This window comes from Henckelia pumila, chromosome 2 (genome assembly GCF_033568475.1).
Source record: "Henckelia pumila isolate YLH828 chromosome 2, ASM3356847v2, whole genome shotgun sequence".
Taxonomy (NCBI): domain Eukaryota; kingdom Viridiplantae; phylum Streptophyta; class Magnoliopsida; order Lamiales; family Gesneriaceae; genus Henckelia; species Henckelia pumila.
Window position 1 is genome coordinate 105,080,685 of NC_133121.1, and position 18,398 is coordinate 105,099,082.

The following is an 18,398-nucleotide window of genomic DNA, read 5'->3' on the forward strand; positions in this document are numbered from 1 at the left end:
ATATAATAAAAAGAAAACGTACAAGGTCTGGAGCCAGATAAGGAACGCCACGTGACCTGCTCCATTCCCATTAATCAACTAATCAGAATGATGCGTTGTCAGTATATCATTGGTCGACAGGTCACGTCGTCGTACGATGATGTTTGACCTCAAAACACCATTCTTTTTTGGCCTCCTACAATTATTAATTTTTAGTGTGATATTTTCAGAGCAATCAAATATTTGAAATAAATCAATATTTGTATATTAAATTTTTTGACATTTTTATATTAAATTTTACGTCAAAAAATTTAATATAAAAATTCCACCAATAATTATCTTATGATATTTGAATATACATTTAACATATTTTAATTTTTATTATTGCAATTTCTTCGTCGCGTTAATTGAACTTTTTTTTTTTTTTTTTTTTTGAGATAAATTAATTGAACTTTTCAATCCTTCCAAAATAGCTGTAATCTCCACGTTTTCCCCGCTCTCAGCCACTTGCTAAAACAAGATAGTACAAAAATAAATAAATCTATTTGCCGACGTTTCCAATTAGACACGCTTTTTATATTTATTAATTATAATATAATAATTATATTTGATCGATACTTGTCCCATGATAAACTGGATAAGTGTTATATAAAGCAAATCTTAGGTAATTTTTTTATATGATGAAGTTAATAGTATTTTTACTAATAATATTTGACTATCCTTTTATTGAGGTTTTGATTATCAAATAAAATAAGCTCTTTGTTAAAAAAAATATTATTATTTTTATTGGTTTACTTTTTGTGTGCCTTTCCTTTTTTGTGGGTAAGACTTGATAAGAAAGACATGGAAATTAACAGATACTGATCAATAAGGAAATGTAGGCTTCTGTGGACAGAAAATAAAGAGATTTTATGCAGCGATTGTTGTTTTTATGGAATCTGAAAAATACTTCATGTCTTTTGTTCCCATTTTATTATTATTCTTGGTGTTCTTTGTTTGATTAAAATCTTGAAAAAAGATTCAATCTTTGTACTCATTCTTCACTCCCCAAACATTTTTTTCTTTTTGCTGCTCTTAAGCATATGTACGAGTTCTATCGTCAGATTTTTTTCTGGGATTCTTCAGTTCTGGTTTTGGTTTCAACTTTTTTGGTTTCTTTTTATTTTCTGAAGTGATTACATCTTTTATTTCGAAAACTAGGGTTCATATGCTGTAGGGTTTTATTCCAGCTGTTATCGTCCCTTTGTTTCGGCTGATATTAATTTGCTCAGTACTGAGCCATCTTTATATTTAGACGAAGTATTTGATTTTCTTTTCTTTCTTCCCAATATTCTTCAGAAGAAGGGGCTTTCTCTCTCTGTGGGATTTTTAATATTTTTTTCTGGTGGGATTGGAAATATATAATCTTGATTCTTGAATAATTTTCTTGGTGATTTTTCCATTAGGGTTCTTTTTATTTCCCTTTAAAGATTTGATAAAATTTAGAAAATAAAACTAAAAATGGTGAGAGGGAAGATCGAATTGAAAAGAATCGAAAATACAACAAGCAGGCAGGTGACCTTCTCCAAGAGAAGAAATGGGCTTTTGAAGAAGGCTTATGAGCTCTCAGTGCTCTGTGATGCTGAAGTAGCTTTGATCATTTTCTCTCAAAAAGGAAGGCTTTTTGAATTTGCAAGCTCCAAGTAAGTTATATATATCTATTTTTAATCAATTCGATTGTTTAAATTTAATTTCTTGATACCATATATTATAAGTTTTCACTTTCTTCGATGCATAGTTTGTACCTTCTCTTTGGTGCTTTCTGAATGCTACGCTGTGCTGTACTGCCACTACTGCTCGATAAGGCTAATAAAGATATGGCCTAATGTATTTCTTGATACTTTGAGTTTTTGAAATTTGACTCTTTCTGTAGCTTCTTTGATGATTTGTGTACGTTCTGAGAGACTCTGGTGGCATTCGTAGTACTTTCTTGGACCCAGAAGAATTTTGATTTTGATCATTAGTATAAATTAATGTGTATCTCTCGATCTCCTCCAACTTTAATTTAAGCTTTTCGTGCGGAGCTAGTCTTTGAGCTTCCTATATACATCTCCTCTATATGATAACATTGAATATTACAAAAATTGTTACTGGGATTATTTAACATGGGTAGATTTTGTTCAGCTTGTTAAAAGATAGAAGCTGAGTATATGTATAATTTTGTTTAACAAATAAGTATACAAGTATCTAGCTACTAACTACTAATAAGTATTGATTTGTACATAATCGTGCTTTTCTCTATTTGCATAATTCTGCATTTCAGCATGGAACGGACTATAGAGAGGTTCCGGGAACATGTGAAAGAAGAGTGGAAGGCTAATACGAAAGGCGAACAACAAACGGAGGCAAGATCTCCATTTTATTGATGGCTAAATCTTGAAAATACAAGCATGCACATCACTCTTATGTCTGCGTGTGTCGCTCCCTAAGCGACAATGTCGACGAGAAGCACCTAATTAATCATAGTACTAGAGACTTAAACATAACTACATAAGAACAACAAGAACATTGACCATATCCAAGAAAATTACTAAATTCTAATATAATATCTATTAGTTAGTACAATGCACCAAAGCCATATATGCCTAACAAGTCGTATCGAATTTGATTTGTTTGTTATTTGGATAGGACATGAAGCATGAAGCTGAAATCCTGTCGAAGAAGATCGAACTCCTGGAAAATTCTCAAAGGTTCTCATTTTTCTTAGCACACCCCTACATGCTACTACTTGGCATCTCATTTACTAACTTTAGAACTGAAATTTTGAGTGTTTTAGGAAGTTTTTAGGGCACGAAGTAGGGATGTGTTCGATGGAGGAGATTCATGAAATGGAAAACCAGTTGGAGAAAAGCCTCAAGAACATCAGAACAAGAAAGGTGCGAAATTCGATTTTGAGTCTTCATCTCGGATGAAATCTTTTATCGAAATAATTAGACATTAATTTCAAAATTTTCCAAAGTTTTTCTCAATCTCTGGAAACAATTTGGGATTGCAGACATTATATTGTACTTAGTTTCATTTGTTGTTTTACACGGCCAGGCTCAATTATTCAGTGAGGAAATAGAAAAATTACAAGCAAAGGTATTTATATTATCTTGCAACTATAATAACCATCTTAGTTTTATTCTATCTGCGTCTCACTAATTTTTATCTTGATTTATTTCTCTTTGCAATTTCAGGAAAAGCTTTTGCTAGAAGAAAATGCAAGATTAACTGAAAAGGTTAAAAATTAATATTTATGGATTGGTTTGATATATATTACATTTTCCAGTGTATTACATATATCTGCTTGTTCCATCCCTATTATATTCAATTTTTCTTAATGTTTTTGATTGCTAATTTGTCAAAATTTGTGTAGGATGAATTTAAATCAACGCCGAATATTGTAGGTGATCTAAATCTAATGGAGATTCCAAGTTCAAGCCAAAGTACACTTACCTGCTGTGAGGTGATTACAGAATTGTTTATTGGCCAAACACCCATTCGTTAGGCCTCTTAAGTATTTTAATTACCGCGATTTATCATTAATTCTCATGTAACAACAACGACAACAACAATAATAACAAATTTGCCGTACTAAGTATAGGCATGGGAATAACAATCTGTATATTTCTTCACTTTTATTTTCTTTTGTTTTTCTTTTTACCTATTTTGTGCTTGTTTATATTTTTTGTGCATTCAATAACCGAGCTCGGTATAAAATGTGCATTTCTGTTAATGTCTTGAAATAGAACCCAAGATCTTAGACACAACCTGTTATCGATCCGAAAGCTAGCTTGCTTAGCTACATAACAGGTGGATGCAACGTCGTTGAGCTGGCCTCCGGAACGTAGAGTTAGTATTTAAGCACTTCAATAGAAAGTTAACCAGTCAAAGACTCAAAATGAACTACAATATGTAGAGTATGTTGTTAATATGGTAAATGAAGTTAATGCCTAGCACTGTATAAGAGTTCATTTAAACACGGAGAAAGTGATCAGATTCTACCAGAAACAGAGAACATGAACATGAGAAAAATTAGAAGTTTCGTCGAGGATTATTTGTACATCAAAAGTTTTGGTTAAACACAACGTGGATTGATTATGTGTTATCATATTTAGGCAATGTTTGGTAGAACATTTAGGAAGTACTTCTCAGCTTTTCCATCACAAAATTTTAAAAGTTTGTGAAAAAAAAAGCAGAGAAGTATTTCCTAAAAGCTCTTCCAAACACTACCTTACTGCTATAATATGTTAGGATCACACATGCGGGTATGTTTTCCAGATTATGCATGCTCCCTCTAAACACATATTTTTTACTATTAGAAATGTGAAACGGACTTGAGGAATTGTTAAATTTATGTACACCAGATTGTTCAAATCTTCAGAAAGGTAATGTCTAATTATTAGCTTCTTCATCTTTCACAGAATCGTAAATTTCCCAGGCCTAATCATATGTACAATCCGCGTTGATGGAAACACAAGTTCATTAGGTCTGTATAAATGACTGATCGGAGGCAATGGAAAACAGAGGTTGATAGAAAAATCAATGCATACCAATTTATTATATCACATCAAATGTGTTTCACCTTATGTAAACTCCACAATCTTATGACACAAAGCATGAGCTTTTTCGGATCCAATACACAATTTGTGACAAAAATCAAACAGGGAATCCAATGAAATCAGCAAGAAAGTGAGAAACAATCTTGGATCTGGATTTGTCGAAAAGATCAATCCCATGACACCCTCCTTCATCGAACCTACCCACAACTTGTACTCCATATTCCTCCAATAATCTCACCAAATCCTTCTGCCTATCGATCAAAGGGTCTCCCTCGCAGCCCGTAACCAAAACCCTCCAATCCTGGCCCTTCATTTTCAAGAAAGCCTCTGCCTCAACATCAACCCTTGGATTGGAATACTTGTGATCCCGGTCAACACCCAAAGGCAAAGCCATTTCCCACATTATATCATTCACAGCACATGGAAAAATTTGGTCCTTCGCCAGCCTTGCTTCGGATTCTGTCCTCTTCACCCCACCGAAATAAGGTTGCTGCAACACCAGCCCTTGGATCTTCAACGGAGACAGATCTCCGCCGCACGAGGCCGCGCGTAACCCCACGTGGTACGCTAAGTTGCCGCCGGCGCTCCCGCCCATGAGGAAACACCGCGAGAAGTCGGCGAACTCCGTCAGCCACTCGACTTTCGCGGCTCTGATCCAATGCAAGGCCTCGAGCCCGTCTTCGTACGCGGCGGGGAGGCGGTGCTCCGGCGCGAGACGGTACTCCACGGACACGACTATCGCCGGGATGTAGCATGCAAGGTCTGAGCAAAAATCGTGCATTATGGAATTTGCTGCGCTGCCTATGACGAATCCTCCGCCATGATAGTACACCAGGAGTGGGAGCTTAACCTTTGGATTGGAATCGAAATATTGTTTAGGCAAATACAATCGTGCCCAGGTGTTTCTTGCTGGATTGATCGGAATATCCTTGCTGATGATGGGAAGTTTGGGATCGGAGCAGGCCGGAGAACTTGGGAGAACTTCTGTAACCCGTGTGATGGAATCGTCGGAGTTTTTGACGATTCCGAGGTAGCCGTAGGGGTCAACGTTGGGATCTATGGGCGGCATATTGGCCATAGTTTTTGGTTGTAATATACTACAATTAATATTAATAACGATCAAAGATGCCAACTTTACATTTTTGCCTCCGCTATTTATTAACTTTGGGCTAACTTTAATTAATCTTTACTTTCGTTTTCAACAGTGACATGAAATATGTATGCCAATATTACAATATTGTATAAGTAAAATGTTATATGTACAATGAGGTTTATAAATTAAGTTACAAATTATTCATATATTTAATTTGGAAAAAAATTTAAAAAATGCGTGTAGAAAGTTTTATAATTTTAAATGTATTTTGTAACCCAATTTATAAGGCTCTTTGTACATATAGTATGATCCATTGTAAAATCATTTGAGGAAGAAGTGCATTTGATTTATGTAATAGTATAGATATTACATGTTACAAATTGCGTAGAAACTATCAATATGGTCCAATTAATTAACCACGGCGAATACAAGTAGTTGAGCCGTCAACTTATAAAATAAGATATCTTGGAAAACAAGCACAATAACTTTATAAAAATACAAAATCTTATGCCCTCTATTAATACAAAATCTTATGCCCTCAAATAGACCAAACTACAAGTATCATTCAATCCACCTCCTTAGCCAATCAATCAATGAAACTATTATAAACTTTTTGCCATTACATTTAAATATAGGATATTTGTAGACAATTAAATTTATTGACCATAAAATCATGGTAAGTAGAAAAAAATAGACTATTTATTGACGCTAAAATTTATAGGTTTTTATTGATTTTAAATACTAAAAAATAAATAAAAAAATAATTTACTATTTATTGATAAATTAAATTTCAACAAAAATAAATAGTTAATTAATTGATATTTTAATATATTTTGTGATCAAATACAAAATTTAAATCGAGATTGCATCTTGTACTATATAAAAAAAATACTAATATTTTTAGTATTTGATGGGTATAAGTATATTTTTAAATATACTTAGTATATAAAAATATATTAAGTGGGTCAATTTGCGGGAATCGCATTTTAAAGGATTAATTCTAAATTTTGGAGATCTGGAGGACTAAATCGCATTTTTTGACCTTAGCAAGGTTAATTATCAATTTTTGGCATTGGAGGCTTAATGTGCAATTAAACTCAATTTTGCCTATAAATACATGTGGAATCTCTCCATTTGGGGTAAGTGACTCTTTAGCTTAAAAAAGTTCTCTGCTCTCCTGTTTTGTGTGGAGGTGATCGCTGACTTGAGCGTCGGAGGGTTTTCGCCGGGTGACCACCCGACGCCTCTAACGTGTGTTCGTGAATCAGGTGACAGCCCAAAACAAGATCGTACAACTTCTTTAGGTGACCAAAGGAGTAGGAGATCAGGAGATCGTTCCCCCTCTGCAGGTGACCGAGGAAGCAGGAGACCAGGAGAACGTACGACTTCCCAATTTATTTGCTGATTAGGGAGATAATTATTTCGCCCGCATCAGATTGGCGCCGTCTGTGGGAACTGAAAGAGTGGGTACCCGGTTAGCGAACTTGTGGCTAAGGACTTTTGTGACTCTATGTGTAAACAATTTTTGTTTAATATAATTTACACTTTTATATTGGCATTTACTTTATCTTTTATCATATTATTATGTTGTGACGTACTATATGATGTTTAGATAAAGACCTTGAATATACTAGAGTGCATGTAAGATGTGATAGTAGAATTGAATGACTATCATGAAACACATCTTATAATCACTGTATATTCTAAACAGTTCCTAGTCAATTGAGCCGTCCGCTAATAAGGATAAGGATCGCTCGAGATTGAGACTAGCATTTGCGATGCCTAGTACCACGTTTCATTGGTATAGAACATAGAGATGTTCGAAGCATGCAAATGGATATTCATATGATGGATAATCGAACTACCCTATTCGGACTTTCCAAGTGGTTATCATTAATTGAGTGGATAAGTTCGCGATTTTGATTGTACACCATTAGTCCTTACTACTTAAAACATCATGGAGACTCTATATGCTAGTTCTGTACTTTGACTCGTTTACCGACTCTATGAGGGGTCATCAGGTGTCGAGATTGGGTACAGTTATGACACATATAGGAGTCAATGCTTTGTTGTCAAGGATTCACCACACGCTTGCGAGTGTGGATATCCTATGCGATCTGAGGAGATATTAGTGTGACAAATCTCTGGCCAGAGTACATGATGTGCTTTAGGTTACTTGGTTTTCTAGTAGCACATGCGATGTCACTATTTGATCTTCAAGATGTATTGCATAGTTATCGAATCTCGAAAGACTCTCGATGTACCAATGGTTGTTAATTCGATCGGGATATTTGGATGAAGGGACTGTACTGTACGCTAACCAAAACCTACTGGTTCTTGCAGGCACTATCAGTGATACCTAGGGAATCATGGGGCGATGTTGCTAGGCGCTCTTACCATGATTCGATGGGTAAGTCGGAAATTGTTGTTCCGAGTCACAAGGAGTTGTGAGCCCACAGCTAGCTGTATCCCTGAACCATTGAGGGTTACGCAAGTAATGGATTACTAATCCCCGTTGAGATAGTTAAATTTAAAGAGTTAAATTTAGCGAAAGAGAAGTTGGACTTCTTAAGTAAAGGGAGTGGAATTTTCTAAAATGACATGGGGATGGACATTTTTGGAAATCACTGAATTCGGATTCAAAAAAATTATCTTGACTTTAAAAGGTGCAGAAATGATTTCTGAGAACATTGGTGAAATCAGTTTATCAATCAGAGTCATGATGAATTTTGTATTAATTTTTATAATAACAAACTTGGCTTGTTGGGCTTAAATTATGATTAATGGGCCCTAAGGAGTTAGTGTCCTATTAGACATATAATTTAATCCAGTACAAAAATTATATATATCACACATAGGGATTTTCGAAAAACACAACATCTTTGCAATTTTCGAAAATCACACATATTATTCCAAGTAGGAATTTTTGAAATTCTTACTCCCTTTTGTAAGAGAATTCGGTCTGTGATTTTTCTGAAAAATTACATTCGGAATTGACTGATCAAATCTTTAAATCTCTTCGATAAACATATGATTGATTTCTAGTGCAATCAATCAGAGGATGTCTGTTTTCTATTCGTGGACCTAATTCAGGAGTTGATCGAGCGAGTCATCAGTTCCTGTGATTTACAACAAGAGTAGATTTAATCTGTTGGAGTCCATAAATCAAGCCATAACTTGAAAAAGTAAAATATTAATTGTTATTATTATTTTAATTGTTTATTTTAATCGTAAGGATTTGATACCCATGATATAGAATCGTTCCATACCAGAAAAGAAAAATTTTTAAACTTCCGCTGCTCCGGGTATCAGATCTGACTGATCTGAAAATGTGCACTTGAAATAGTGGTATCAGAGCCAGGTTATTCTCAGATCAAACGATTAAAATTTATCGATTGTACAAAATTTGGCCTCGATTTTTTGGAAAAACAAAACAAAATTTTTAAATTAAATTTTAAGGGCAACACGGGCAGCGATCAAGGGCAGCGACGGGCTGCCCAGGCCCCACGTGGGGCTGCCCTGCCCCACGTGGGGGCGAGGCTACCCGAAAAATTAAAAATTGTTTTTTTTTTAGTTTTAAATTTTTGAAATTTTAGTTTTTGGTCCGATCGAAAATTGTTTTGATTAGACCACGAGGCATCGGGTCAAATTGTTTGAGTCCGAAATTTTTAAAATTGATTTTTGGATAAATTTGAATTTTTGGAAAATTTATAAATTTTATCCGTTAAATTAGATTTTATAAAATTAATTATTTTGGTACAATTGATGATAAGATATGATTTTATGATTAAATTAGATAAAATTTGATTTTATCTTTTTAATTATGTTGTCATTGCATGTTATGCAATGATTTAATTATTGAATTAATTATTGGATAAGATGATGATCGATTGTCATGACCAATTTTGTAGGTGTATGTTAGGTTATTTACATTTGTTTTTTATTATTGCTGTTGGGTTTTATTATTGGGCTTGGTTTATAGCCCAAATTGATTTATCATTTGTAATAAAAGTGGGCCTGGTTTATGGCCCGTTCCCACCCTTAAATATGTATCCCCTACTTGTCATCAAAATTTATTGTAAATTTATTAGACTTAGTGGGAGATAAAGATTTGACGACAATGGTGGGCCCAGCAGACAATAAAGACCGAAAAAATGTAAATTGGAAGCACAATGTAATAAGATTGCATTGCATACTTGCATATCACCTAGGATTAGACATAGACTCGTGATTGAAAACCACGGGTCGATTAGATCTAGGCATCGATCATCCTTTATATAATATTTGATATTATTGTTATATGCATGTTTAGACTAAATTGCATGAATCCCGCAAGCATACAAATTTTTGAATGATGAGACAATTTTCAAAATTAAAATCCCTCATTTTAAATATAATTTAAAATTGATATCAAAATTAACAAAAGGGAATTTAAATATTGTTTAAATGTTCCTACCTTCCATCAACGATCAATGTATGAGATGCTACCTGCGGGCATGATCCGACTCATATTATTGGGGGGGGGGGGGGGCGTTCGTCGAAAAGCTGTACATTGGATCGACACATGTTGTAAGTTGGGTGGAACTCCCATGGGATTGACTCATATTATTGGGGATCCACATGACGACCATCCATCACAACTTAATATTGATGGGTCATCTTAACATGTCACAATAAACGATGTCATATTATTGGGCTCTTATTGGACATGAGGTAAAAACATGGGGGTTGCTTTGGAAGCAATTGGGCTCTACCTTTTGAAAATTATGGTTGGCTGATATTATTCGGGACTATGGTTTGTCAATTGAACTCCATGTTCCTACTAAGGAAACCAGTTTTTCGTTTTCACTAGAGGGTAGTGAAATCGTTAAAATAGTGGGAGTGTAATTCATAAAATTAATCTCTCCTTATTTTATGTCTTAATAAATTAATTAAGCAATCACTGATAATTATCTGCTTTCATCTCAGTATTTCATTATGATGAATTCGAGTAATCCACATGTTTCTATTCTCAAACAAAATAAAATGACTAGCACAAACTATACGAATTGGTTCCGTAAGTTAAGATTGTCCTGAGTTCGGAGAAGATTTTCTACGTGCTAGAAAAGGCTCCTCCGAAAACAGCCCTGGCTGATGTAACTTCGGAAAGGTTGGCCGAACTAGAGAAATGGTGGGACCATGATCTCAAGGCCAAATGTTACATGCAAAACTGGACAAGTCTAAAGAAGTTTGCCATCACTGCAAGAAACCCGGTTACTGAAAGCGCAACAACAAAGAATATATCGAGCAGTTACGAACTACAAAGGATATATTTTATATTGAAATAAATGTATCACTTAATACTACTTCTTGGGTATAGGATACTAGACGTGGATCTCACATTTGCAAAGATTTGCAGATGATGACAAGAAGTCGTAGGCTAAGGATGGGTAAGACCCAGTTAAGGCTCGGAAATGGTTCCAGAGTTGAAGCCAAAGCTGTGGGAGACATTTGTTTAAAATTTTGTAAAACAATTTTAAGCTATTTTTGAGAGATGTTTCATTTGTGCCAGATTTCATTAAAACATTATTTCTATTTCTATGTTTGATAGAGATGGGTTTTCTTGAAATTTTGCGAATGAGATTTGCAATATGTACAAGAATGAATGTTTGATTGGAAATGGATAACTTGAAAACGATCTATATAACTTAAAATTAAAAGACGTTCCAGTTAATTATGTTGATAAACCGGCAACAACAATAAAAGGAGAAACGATAGTGATAACCCTGCAAACCTTTGGCACGCTAGGTTAGGTCATATTTCCTTAAGGAGGATGAACAAGCTAGTGGGAGAGGGCATGTTTGATATGTCTGATATAAACTCTCTACCTACTTGTGAATCCTGCCTAAAAGGAAAAATGACTAAAACTCCATTTAAGGGAAAACCTGAGCGTAGTCAAAATCTATTGGATTTGATCCATACAGATGTTTGCGACCCATTTAGTATTGGTACTAAATTTGATCATATCTACTTCATTACCTTTACTGATAATTATTCCCGATATGGGTATTTATATTTGATGAAATATAAGTCTGAATCATTTGAAAAGTTCAAAGAATTCAAGGCTGAAGTAGAAAACAAGCTAGGTAAGAGTATTAAAGCACTTCGATTGGATCGAGAAGGAGAATACTTCAGTACCGAGTTTTTGGACTATCTAAAAGAGAATGGGATTCTCTCTAAGTGGATTCCTCCTGCTACACCTCAACTTAATGGTGTTTCGGAGCGTCGTAATCAAACTCTGTTGGACATGGTTTGATCTATGATGAGCTTCACTGAGCTTCACCTTCGTTTTGGGGCTATGCGCTCGAAATGACATTATTCTTGTTAAACAATGTACATACTAAAGCAGTGAATAAAACTCCATACGAGTTATGGAATGGCTAAACTCCTAAGTATTCGTACTTGAGGATTTGAGGATGTCCTGCTTACGTGAAGCATACAGTGGGAGATAAGTTAGATAGTCGATCCACCTTATGTTATTTTGTAGGGTATCCAAAGAATTCAATCGAATATTATTTCTATCATCCTACTGAAACAAAAGTGTTTGTTTCGAGGAATGTCACCTTCATGGAGAAGGAGTTCTTACTTGATAAGAAAGGCACGATGATGGAACTCGAAGAAATTCGAGAAGAACCCAAGATACAAAATAACGATCCCACACCTCAGGAACCAATAATTGACACGCCTCTTCCTAAAAGATCCGAGAGGACTTCTAGACCTCCTATTCGATATGGTCTGCTTCTTGAAGGGGATCAAAGTGAACCCGACATTGGATGTATCCAAGAAACTTCAAGGAAGCAATTTCTGATGCTGATTCGAACTTATGGCTTGAAGCTATGCAGCCGGAAATAGACTCGATGCATACAAACCAAGTTTGGTCTTTAGTAGATCTTCCCGATGAAATTGTTCCAATAGTGTGTAAATGGATCTACAAGAGAAAACTTGGGCCTGATGGTAAGGTACTGACCTACAAGGCACGATTGGTCGCAAAAGGTTATACTCAAAGACAAGATGTTGACTATGATGAAACTTTTTCACCAGTCGCAATGTTCAAGTCCATAAGAATCCTTATTGCCATAGCAGTTTGGTATGACTATGAGATATGACAAATGGATGTGAAGACTGCATTTCTTAATGGAAACATTAAGGAAGAGATCTATATGATGCAGCCCAAGGGATTCACATCCATGGGAAGCGTGCATAAGGTATGCAAGCTTCAGAGATCAATTTATGGTCTCAAACAGACATCAAGAAGTTGGAACCAGAAATTTGATGAAAAAATAAAGGACTTTGAATTCATCAAGAACCAGGAGGAACCGTGCGTATACAAGAAAGTGGTTAAGGATGCTGTGACATTCTTAGTGCTTTACGTTGATGACATCCTACTTATTGGGAATGATGTAGGGATGTTGCAGTCAACAAAGATATGGTTATCAGGTAGATTCTCGATGAAGGACTTGGGTGAGGCATCCTATATTCTAGGAATACAGATCTATAGAGATAGATCTAAGATAATGATAGGACTCACTCAAGCAACCTACATCGACACCATATTGAAAAGGTTTTTTATGGATGAGTCCAAGAGAAGACATCTACCTATGTGCCATGGAGTTTATCTATCCAAGTCTATGTCTCCCAAGACTGACGAAGAGATAGAGAAAATGACACACATACCATATGCGTCAGCCATAGGGAGTATCATGTATGGGATGATATCTACCAGACCGGATGTGGCCTATTCTCTGAGTGTCACGAGCAGATATCAAGCTAACCCCGGTCAAATGCATTGGAAAGCTGTGAAGGATATTCTTAAGTACTTAAGAAGGACTAAGAATGTATTCATGGTTTATGGGGGAAGAGAATTGAAATTGGAAGGCTATACCGACTCTAGCTTCCAAAGCGACGTGGATGACTCAAAATCAACCTCTGGATTTGTATTCATGCTCAATGGCGGTGCTGTCTCTTGGAAGAGTTCCAAGCAGGACACCACAGCGGATTCAACCACTGAGGCAGAATACATTGCAGCATCAGCTGCTGCTAAAGAGGCCGTTTGGATGAAGAATTTCGTCCAAGAGTTGGGGGTCATTCCTGAAGCTGTTGGTCCAGTCCCGGTGTACTGTGAAAACACTGGTGCCATTGCTCAGGCAAAGGAACCAAGGTCTCATCAAAGATCCAAACACATACTGAGTAAATACCACATCATCCGGAAGATCGTGGAAAGAGGAGACATCACTGTCGAGAGAGTGGCCTCTGCAGACAATATCGCTGATCCACTTACTAAGCCCTTGCCAGTACCATTATTTGACAAACATCGCGAGGCAATGGGACTACGTAGTATGACTAGTTGGCTTTAGGGCAAGTGAAAGATTGAAAGAGTGGGTGCCCGGTTAGCCAATTTGTGGCTAAGGGCTTTTGTGACTCTATGTGTAAAAAATCTTTGTTTAATATAATTTACACTTTTATATTGGCATTTACTTTATCTTTTATCATATTATTATGTTGTGACGTACTATACGATGTTTAGAAAAAGACCTTGAATATACTAGAGTGCATGTAAGATGTGATAGTAGAATTGAATGACTATCATGAAACACACACTACAAGAAAAACTGAAAAATCCGTTGTCGTAGGGGGGGTTAAAACTGTTGTAATTGTTGGTGTTGTAAAAGGCATGCCCAACGACAACAGTTTATATCCGTTGTCTTTGGAGACATTCCACAACGGTTTTGCAACAGTTTATATCCGTTGTCTTTGAACTCATACGGCAACGGTTCTGCAACAGTTTAAATATGTTGTCTTTTGAGGCTTACGACAACGGTTTTGCAAAATTTTAAATCCGTTATCTTTGGAGACATACGACAACGGTTTTGAAACAGGTTAAATCCGTTGTCGTTTCTTAAAAAAAACAAAAAAAAATTAATATACAAATTTTTAATATTATAAATCAATCAAAATTTAAAATTTCAAAAAAAAATTTAATATACAAATTTAAGTATTACAAATCTCTCAAAATTCGAATTCTAATTCAAAATCTGAAAACTACTAGTACTTGAATATAAAATGAAAACTAAGCAATCTGCGAAGATAATTTCGCTGAATTGGATGATCTTAGAGTAATATGAAACTTCATTATATCTTCCCTGATGCTTTTAATGCTTGATTATTCATCATCTATGCTAATCTCACCCGAATCTGTTTCTCGTGTCGGACGAGCAAGAGTCTTGTTGCTTGGAATGCCAGTTTGAAGAGTTTATTAATCCCTGATCGAGCTGAGGGAACATCGTCGTCTTCGACCACAGACGATATGTATATGAATCCCTGTTTCATTGAATATGCATTCAAACACATGATATATCCTCCAGAATATATTATTTAAGACTAGCTAGTTAGTAAAAAGGATAGTAGTACCTCTTTGGTTCTGCTGATTGAAAATCTGAGCTTGTTGTCCGTTTCTTGTACTTTGATCTCCACCGGAATGTCTCCTGCTTGAGGGGAGAACCACAGACGGACTGCCCTGACCACACCAATGTCTACGCCTTGGATTTATAATTTACCTTGGTTAGTAGGGACTCCGTTTGGATATTTGTGAACAGAACAGGAACCCCTGATGCCTGAGCTGCAGGCAAGGAAGGTGCAGTTGTTCGTGGGGGGCTGAGGAAGGGATGCACGATCTTTGTTGAATGCATCCAAAAGAAGCATCGACTGTCATCATAGAATATATATACTTTACCCTTGCCATTTTTAACATTACTAGTAAACATGAAAAATGGATTATATTAAAATCATACAAACCTGGTTGTCCGCTCTTTTAATTCTTAATAATTCTTCAACCTCTTCTAGAGCTCGAATCTTCATGTCTGTCTTGTCTTCAAGATCTATAAAATAGGGTCAATACCATCAAATAAATATTGTGGACTACCAACTTAATCAGACAAAAAAATGGGAGCTTCCTTGTGATTCAGGTATTCTTCATAGGATTCTTTGAAATTTTTTGAGTCACTTATCCAACTGATAGAGTTAGTATAAGAAATAATTTAGGCGAGGAGAAAAAAACCATGGTGGAATTATCCACGCTTTTTTAACACGATTAAATAACAAGATTAAATTTCAGCCAAATAACTACACTTTTACCCCATGGTTACAATCACAATTACACACCACAAAATTTGTCATTTCTTTTTTGTCAGACATCTATAAGGCATCAGAACATAGGCAGGCCACAAAAGGTTCTTCTGTTATGGGTTTTCAAATCTTACAAGAAACTAGTTGATAAACTACACCGCATTTTCAGGACTCAAATGTAAAAATAAAACATCAATAATCAACTCTAAAGTCACGAATGAAATGCCTGAAAATATATTTTGACATCATTTCCATATTTTGCAAGTTGGCCATACTAAAAGAACTCAAATACAAGTCTAATCGCAAGTATAAAAAACATCTTTATAATGTTGAGTTGGACTGAACAAAACCATGTAGAAAATCAATTACTACAAAACAGAGCCTTGCAGAAATAGCCTAAAATACACAACAAAAGATATTATGAAATCATAGTCTTATCTAATTCCCAAGAATAAAAGCATCCATATATCTCTCAACCCAGATAAATAAATATTGAAAGTCTCTACAGTCAAAACTATAATTAATGAAACCACTAGGAAGCATAGAACCATAAAGATACTGCACTATCCAAGCAGCACCAATTTTGGCACCGATCTGAAGTTTCCTAGATGTTCTGGTTCAAATTATCCAATAATCTTTCAAAAATTGATACAGACTAAGATTTTTAGCTGTCATGATTCATTAAGAAAATATATGAACAGATCTTTCACATGTACATGAGAAAGTAGCTTCCGTAAGTTTCTGTTAAATAGACAAATTACATGCATGACGATCGGAACCTCCAATCGTGTCTATTCTGTTTTCACGTACTTTCCCCTGAGAACAAGTTTGCCTATTCTGTTTTTACATACTTTCTCATTATATAAACATATCATATATATTTTTATAAAAAAAAACATATCATATATATGCAAGAACTAAGTTTTCACAACATACACGTTTCAAGAAACTAATTCTTTTAAAAAACAAGCTACCGGGAACAATCGAAAAAGAAATAAGATAGTCGTATCCCAAGATATTCTAAGATCCGACTAAATTATACTGGTTAAATGGGATATAAAGGATTGTTTTTGTTATAGTTCACAAAATTAGTTTCTGTTATATCTTAAAAATATTTAATTCTACAATCGGTTTGCTAAAATTCAAGAAGTTCAATAAGCAACGGAAAGAACATAGCTCCAAGCCTAAACGAAAGGTGGAGGTGGAGGAACCCACATGATTGGTTGGTGACCGTGAATAAAGATCAAATTTATATTTATATTCTATATAAATATCTGGGTTTATATTTGTAAAAAATCAAAAAATACATAGTATAAAAGATTCTAAAAATTATACTGACTGCAAACGAGTAAGACAAGTACCTCGCACCGAAGACAGTCACTGGCTTGTCACCAAAAAGAAGGGTCTTTCAATCCTTGATGGTGAGTTCATGCTTTTTCCATTGACTGTGAACACTGTCGTATTTGAACATATATGTCTATATGCCAAAAAAAAAAAAACAGTGGTGGTGAAATAGCACATACAAACAACATTTGGAAAAACAGAACATCAACCGTACTTTTTCCAACAAAAAGGACAAGAAGAATACCATTCATTTTTATTTTAGTCATGAATATGCTTATTTATTGTTTGTCAATAGCTTTTATATAATATATAAGATGCAATAATGTTTGTCATGCATCCAAACTTTAAATACCATCAATCGATGCACGCTTTGAGCTTCTAACCGTAATCCTAGCTGTTTACGTTTTATTCAAACTGGTTACCCAATAGACATCAAGATGCAAGCTTAGATCTTTAGATATTATCTCGGATATACATTTCAGGTCTCTAGCTTACATGGGAGGGAATGCTTAAATTATAAAACTATCGTTGGTTCCTCACAACTGCAATGTATGATTTAGATTGAATGAAAAAGCATATACAGATAACGGACCTGGTAAAACGAGTAGATATGATCCAAAACTTGCAGACATGTAAAACCTTTATTGCTGAAGAATGTTCTTGAACGTGGTCACATCTCCAAAAATCGGTCGACGGAGAACAGTATAGTAAGGAAATGGCTTTTGAATATCAACTCAGATTTTTTACTGCAATTTCCAAGCAATCAAATTTCAAGAACTCAAGACGCAGAATAATAAAAAAACAAGTTCAGAACATCGGATGACCTTTCTGTAAGAGGTCTGGATAAGTTCACAAATAAATTATCTGATTCTTTTCCATCTGGCTTTGCATCAAAGAATGCTGATCCCTGATCTTCAATGACATCGACACTTAAAGAGTCCGTATAGATGCAAGCTTTTGATGTTGGCTCAGAAATTGACCAACTTATGGAATCCAAAATCATGCTCGGCGTTATTGGACATATTGGAGTTTGGCACGTCTGAAATTGCAATAAAATAAAGCATGCCATCAAATCCGAGAGCAAAAGACTGAAACAAATATTTGAATGAACAAATATACCTGCATTCGATGATTCCTACGACTTCTGACCCCATATTTAGCCAGGGTCCCAGGTTCACCGTCGCTTGTCTTCTTCATGGATGACTTTAATAACAAAAGTAGGACCATTTCCAGGGACC

At 35.3% G+C, this 18,398-nt stretch overlaps 2 protein-coding genes across 2 annotated transcripts; one reads left to right on the plus strand and one right to left on the minus strand.

Annotated features, from left to right (window-relative positions):
• Positions 1-679: 679 nt before the first annotated feature.
• On the plus strand, positions 680-3,635 carry LOC140881910 (MADS-box protein AGL42-like). The gene is made up of 7 exons (XM_073287585.1): positions 680-1,661; positions 2,282-2,363; positions 2,647-2,708; positions 2,795-2,894; positions 3,058-3,099; positions 3,198-3,239; positions 3,377-3,635. Exons 1-7 carry the CDS (start codon positions 1,480-1,482, stop codon positions 3,506-3,508), a joined length of 642 nt encoding a protein of 213 aa, XP_073143686.1. The 5' UTR covers positions 680-1,479; the 3' UTR covers positions 3,509-3,635.
• Positions 3,636-4,536: 901 nt separating this feature from the next.
• LOC140881909 (carboxylesterase 1-like) lies at positions 4,537-5,701 on the minus strand. Its single transcript, XM_073287584.1, has one exon. The coding sequence runs from the start codon at positions 5,638-5,640 to the stop codon at positions 4,660-4,662; it is 981 nt and encodes a 326-aa protein (XP_073143685.1). The 5' UTR covers positions 5,641-5,701; the 3' UTR covers positions 4,537-4,659.
• Between the last annotated feature and the right edge of the window lie 12,697 nt (positions 5,702-18,398).

What these genes read in the sequence shown, in the direction of transcription:
- LOC140881910 (XM_073287585.1), top strand. Translation starts at nt 1,480, where the DNA reads ATGGTGAGAGGGAAGATCGAATTGAAAAGAATCGAAAATACAACAAGC. An exon ending in AAGGCGAACAACAAACGGAG is followed by an intron (nt 2,364 to 2,646) that starts GCAAGATCTCCA and finishes TTATTTGGATAG; the next exon opens with GACATGAAGCATGAAGCTGA. An exon ending in ATGCAAGATTAACTGAAAAG is followed by an intron (nt 3,240 to 3,376) that starts GTTAAAAATTAA and finishes AAATTTGTGTAG; the next exon opens with GATGAATTTAAATCAACGCC.
- LOC140881909 (XM_073287584.1), bottom strand. Translation starts at nt 5,640, where the DNA reads ATGGCCAATATGCCGCCCATAGATCCCAACGTTGACCCCTACGGCTAC.